The following is a 6,216-nucleotide window of genomic DNA, read 5'->3' on the forward strand; positions in this document are numbered from 1 at the left end:
GAGGTAACCCAATCACAAAGGAACTCACACAATATGTACTCACTGATAAGTGGATATTAGCCCAAAACTTAGGATACCCAAGATATAAGATACAGTTGGTATAACAACTGTTCCTAGGCTACAAAGTGCAGCATGTTACTCACTAGAAACCCAAGACAAATCTAACTCAGTGGTATTTGCAATATTTAAATTATATAAATATATGCAAATGTAAACAAGGATATTAAAATGTTATACAATTTTTCTGTTCTAATATGATCTTACAGGAAAACAATCACATATGTGATTTATATTGACCAAACATACCATGTTGTGGTCCATCAATACAGTAATTAAGTAAAATAAATGGAGAGTCACAAGTATATGCTTACCTTTACTATTGTTTTAGGGCGTTTTTTAAAAAATAGTTTTGGCTTCTCTACCACAGGAAGAGGTGGGAGTTTTTTAAGCTCCTGTAAGACAGTGGTTGCGGCACGCTTCTTGGAGAGTTTCTTGCTATTTCCCTCTCCTTCTGCAGAAAATTCTCCCACTGACACCCGAGTTACAAAACTCTTCATATGTGGTGGTCCACTTTCTTTAATAACCTATTAAATGCAAGCAAAATATTAATTAACATGGCAGCATTTGTGTTTAGCAGCATGAATCTTGAAAGCCTTTCCAACTAATCTGAAGAACTATGCCAAAATTATAGTATCTCTTTAAGACAGCTATTTTGAAAGTATGGTATCAGTAATGTTAATGTAGAACATTTCTAATTCTAAATTAACCAAAGGTAAAAGAAATCCTAACATGTAATTTACAGTCAGTCATGGTCTCCCATGTCTTACAGAACACAAAGCTAAGAGCACAGAACATGCCAAATTGGCTATGATCCCATACTAGATAAGCCATCTAGAGTAAAAATAACATTACTACATATACATCTAATGCTGTCCCCTACCAGGGTGAGACACCAGAAGCCAAAGAGATGATATTTTATCATTTCAAAGATAAAGTCTTTCATATAATGGTCTATCTTATATGATTACTACATATAGGACCCCATATATGATTAGGATTCTATACAATCATAATGGAACAGAGAAACTGTGTAGTACTTTTATCTCTGTTTACATGTTTTAATATTTCAAACACATCTGAGTTATGTACCATCCTCTTGTGGCATATTTTTAAAAATAGGAAAAAGATGAGAATTAACCTCTTGTTAGCGACCTGAAAGGCTGTCTTCATAACGGGATTCAAACTCTTGGGGATTCTGGTGATGTGATCTAGATGGTATGCTATAAAAACGTGCAGGTTTTCAGTGTCAGGAATTATGGAACCTTCAACCAGGAATATTCCTAACTATTTAATGTGTTCTTACATTTAAATTATATTAGTGTATAGAGGAAAGATAGATGCCAAGTCCTGAATCCTCAAAATGCAAGTTTCCTTTTAAATTCTGATCTAAGGGACACACAGTATTTGGTGTACCACTTAATATTATATTGGAATTTTTATCTTCTACCATTGGAGTGCAATTAGGAAAAGGAATTTAAAAAAAATACAGTATCTCAATAACTCAACATCGATGGAATCAGGAGTTAGTTTAAGCATACTTTCCAGTTAACTTAAGTTCACCAATTTAAACACCAACTGTTCATTTTCATACTCTGATGCATAAGACTATCAGTTACAAAAGTAATTTCCTGGGCTAGGGAGATGTTGTAGCAGTGCAGTGAGGTACCACTCACTGTACAAGCAATGAGGACCTGAGTTCACATGTCTATCATCCATGTAAGAACCAAGCACTCTGCACATATTTGCAAAATTAACACTGGGTGAGGTGGAGTCAAGCCAACCTGTGACATTCATTGTCCAGCCAGCCTAGTCAAGCTCTGAGTTCAATGTGAGATCTTTCCCTCAAAAATAAGGTTTTATAAGAGAAAGGCCCCTAGTTCATGTCTGAGTTTGGCACCCTCCTCCCAATAGGAATAGAACGATCTACTGTTTGTGAACACACAAAATGGGATTTAGTGAACCAACAGGGAAACTGCATGTCTAGCTTTTCTGAGCTCATGCTAGGTCATCAGTATGAGCATCAAATACTTTAACATAACACACGGATATGCAAAGGACTTCTGTGAGTTCTACTACACACTCTGAGCATCAAGGGCGTGCGAGGCTTCACGAGGTTCCCCAGCAACTTCTTGTTGGACTTAGTCTGCTGTCACGTACTTCTCTCCCTGCCTTCCTTGTGGGCTACTTTCAAGCTGATATAGGACAAGAAGGAGGTAATCTGACTTGTCAGAGCCGTGTTCAAGAAGAAAGTACAATGAGATGAGAAAGATGAGTACAATGCAGGAGGTCCCACTGTGTAAATGCTGTGGAAACTCAGGAGAGTCTCCCATAGTCCTGACCTTGTTTTCTCCTTCTTCCCACTTTCTGCGTATGACTTTTGAAGTTGGTGACCTCTTACTATGGAAGGCATCTAAAATTATTTTTAAGGTTTTTTCTTTTAAAAAGCTTCATACAATTCTATAAATATTAAATTTGTGCATATTTAGTTGTAGAAAGATATCTCACTCCTTTTTAGTGACTTGTCAGTTAATGTTAAAGCATATTCTGCGGAGTAGGGTAGCTCAGTCCTAGAGTTTGTATTTAGCAGGTGGCAAACTCCCAGGTACAACTCCCACAATCTCCCCCAAAACAAGTCAAACATGTTCTGACCTTCATATAATTAAAAGAAATTGAATGTTAGCATAATATCACAAAACACTAGCTTGACTCATAAGTTGAATTAAATAGGATCAAATTAATGATGATTAAATAAAATGTCGAACCCTATAGATGAACAGAAATGATAATTAGAAAACATATCTTACAGTCAAGACTGAAAAGTCATGTAAAAAGGTGGGCTAGTACAAAACAGAAAAGGAGACCCACAATACTCATAACATTACAGTAACTTCCATTTCACTGAGGTACAAATCATTTCACGGCAATGGATCTCAATACAAGGAGCATGTGCACTGCTGCAAGAATCTAGTATACCGTTTAACTTGTTTAAATAACCAAAGAAAAGCACATGAACACTTACCTCAAAACTGACAGGCATATTTCTCTTCAGTGCAATTTCAAACACTAAGCTTATTTCAGATTTATTTGCATCTTTATCATCATCCATTTCTTTTCCTGATTCACCATTCTAAGTAAAAACAAAAAGCAAAAAGAAACAGTAGGGTAGCATTGGAGCCAGACACCTCAACAACACTCACATTGTTCCGAAACCAGTGGGACCTAGCTACACAGTTTGAAATAGCAGATGTGGGCATGGACAGTGGATTCTCCTGAACTCTCAAGGTCAAGGGCTACACTGCTAGGCTTTTGGATTTTGTTTTGTTTGAAATAGAAGCAACAAATGCTGAGTTTGAAGATCTACTCAACCATACATTCTTTAGACCTAATACTTTTACTACAGCTGTGTGCCTGCCTCCCTCTGCAATTGTGATTCTGACATGCCCCATGGGCTAACATAACGGTAGTACAGGACGCAAAATAAGAAATCAGAACTGTGTCTGGTCGTATTCATGTCTTTAGTACATACTTCTGGAGGGCTGAACAGAGCGTGTGTGAGATAGGAAAATAAAGGGCAATTCTCACCACCAAGAAGCGTAGGGCTAACTAGAAGTAGTTAATAGTTCCAATGAACATGTCCAGCAGAAAAACGTTTGTCTACCATTATAGCAAATTTCAAACGAAGAAGACTACCTAGTTTGGAGAACAGATAATCTAGGAGGCCAAACTGTAAGGTTTAAATAACTTAAGCAGAAAAGATTAAGACACTGAAATGCCTGGACTATAGATATTATTGAAGTTCAGTGGAGAAAGTAGATGAAATCTTAAGAATGGGTAAAATCGGGGGCTGGAGGGATGGCTCAGCAGTTAAGAGNACTGACTGCTTTTTCAGAAGTCCTGAGTTCAATTCCTAGCAACAACTGGTGGCTCACAACCATCTGTGATGGGATCTGATGCCCTCTTCTGCTGTGTCTGAAGAGAGCAAAAGTGTACTCACATACATAAAATAAATAAATCTTAGAAACAAAAACAAAGAAATGAGTAAGATCACCCAAGAATAGCCTCAGCATTCTAATTTGCAAACTAGAGTAGGACACCAAATTCTCAGACAATCTCCTCTTCTTTGCATTCCTTGACCTCTGGCTGGGGATGTGGCTCACTCGGGAGAGTACTTACCTTTAAAGCATGAGGCTCTAGGTTCAACTCTGCACTGCTGAAATACACTGTGGTGCTTACCTACATTCCTTGATCTCAAGTTAACACAATGTAATCTATGTCCAATACAAGGTGCATTAAATGCAAGTAAATGAATGTTACCATTCATCTTTATACACAAATTCCTAAATCCCATGTTACCCACAAGTAACCTCCACACGTGAACCAGGTCCTTCCCAGAAGGAATGTATGAGTCCAGTATACTAACAGGCACCTGAGAACCAACTGCCATGACCCTTCTTTAGCTGATCACATTATTTTTTTTCTTACAAGATTACTTTATTGTCTGCTCAGAACCCTCCCTGAGATAGCACAGGAGAGAGAATGCCACACTCATCAGGGCCACACCTGGGGAGACTTTTCTGGAATTGGCTCATTCTGTAGGGCTTGAAGCGCTTTCATTGCAGCATTGTGTCTGGCAGCTTGTCGAGTCTTCCCTTCACCAAAGAATTCATTATTTCCTACAGTTAACTGAACATAAAAGATCTTGGGCATTGGGCAATGATACCTATAGAAAGAGAGCACAAACATTAGTGGTAGCTCAGAAGCAGTCTATAACTACTTATAACCAGAAGATTATTTCACTTAAGATGGTAGCAACTGTGATATACTACATATTCTCTTACCAACCCTAATACAATTTTAACTTCATGGATATATTACTAAGGTAAAATATGAGCTGATATATCTATACATAATAGTGTACAATGACTTCTATGAAAAAATGTAATATCAAACAAAAATTAATACTGTAAAAATTCTCTAACTATAGAAGCTTTTCTAATGAAGTTTTAGTCGGTTTTGATAGATGAAAACGGAATAGTTTGCTACTGAGAAGAGGGCACCATTGCAGAAGCCTGATGATTAGGTGACGGCATGCACATTCCTGGGCTTGTCATGAATAATGGCTGTACTAGAGTTACAGAGGCAGAGAGATAGCTTAGTAGGATACAAAGTAATAACAGCATCACATTGACTGAACAAAAACTAAAGAATCCATGCTAGTTATTAAGAATTATATCTTTTAAGCTGGCCACAACAGCTGTACATATTACAGAAGGCAATGACACTTCATAACACACAATGATCATGGTAGTGGGACCGGCATGTGTGCTACCTTAGAAGTACACCTCAGGTACACATGAACATAGCTCAAAAATGGACGATTTCTTTGTGCTGGGAACATTCACAACATTCTTCCCTGTTTGAAAGACTGACTTAGCTTTTGTTACCCACAGTTATTCTGCTATAGTGCACAGAATATGTATATCATTCTGTCAACCCAACTGAACCCAACCCATGAACTATCTTCTTCCCACTTTCTCTTCCCCAATACCCTCTTCAGAATTTGGTAACTACTATTCCACTCTCTACACTCCTTAAGATCAAATAATTAGCTTCCAAGTGTATGTAAGAAGATGTAGTACTTTTCTTTCTGTGCTTAATTCACTTCACGAACATAGTCTCCCAGCTCCATCCCTGTTGCTGCATATGGAACTATTTCATCCTTTTTTATGATTGAGTATTATTCCGTTGTTATTCATATTTTTTAAACTCCTTGTCCATTAGTGGATACCTAGGTTGATTTCAAATCATGGTGATCATGAATATAGCCATAAGCATGTGACTGTATATGTCTCTTCAAAATCAGTTCCACTGGGGAGCCTGCTGGATCATGTGGTAGTTCTATTTTTTGGTTGGTTTTGACATTGCTGTTTTTGAGGAATTTCTATGCCATTTTCTATAATGAATGGATTGACTTATATCCTCAACAACAGGAAATTAGAATTCTCTGTTCTACTTATCCTTATATTCTGGCTTTTCACTTCAGTGTGATGAATATTTCTGATGTGGTGCTGAGCAGTATTTAAGTTAACTCTTTTTTTTTTTTTCAGCTTTTTATATTCATGGAACCTTTATTTTTTTTTGATTTTTAATATTTTT

General features: G+C 37.2%; 1 protein-coding gene across 6 annotated transcripts in view; it reads right to left on the reverse strand.

The window, feature by feature from the left end:
- Stau2 (staufen double-stranded RNA binding protein 2) overlaps positions 1-6,216 on the reverse strand; it is a 292,336-nt gene that overhangs the window by 165,639 nt on the left and 120,481 nt on the right. For all 6 annotated transcript variants that reach the window (XM_029474163.1, XM_021172712.2, XM_021171933.2 and 3 more), the window contains 3 exons: positions 4,621-4,780; positions 3,080-3,187; positions 372-584 (listed from right to left, as the gene is read on the reverse strand). In XM_029474163.1, the coding sequence (XP_029330023.1) occupies positions 372-584; positions 3,080-3,187; positions 4,621-4,780 (481 nt within the window). The remainder of the gene's footprint in view (positions 1-371; positions 585-3,079; positions 3,188-4,620; positions 4,781-6,216) is intronic.

This window comes from Mus caroli, chromosome 1 (assembly GCF_900094665.2).
Source record: "Mus caroli chromosome 1, CAROLI_EIJ_v1.1, whole genome shotgun sequence".
Classification (NCBI taxonomy): Eukaryota; Metazoa; Chordata; class Mammalia; order Rodentia; family Muridae; genus Mus; species Mus caroli.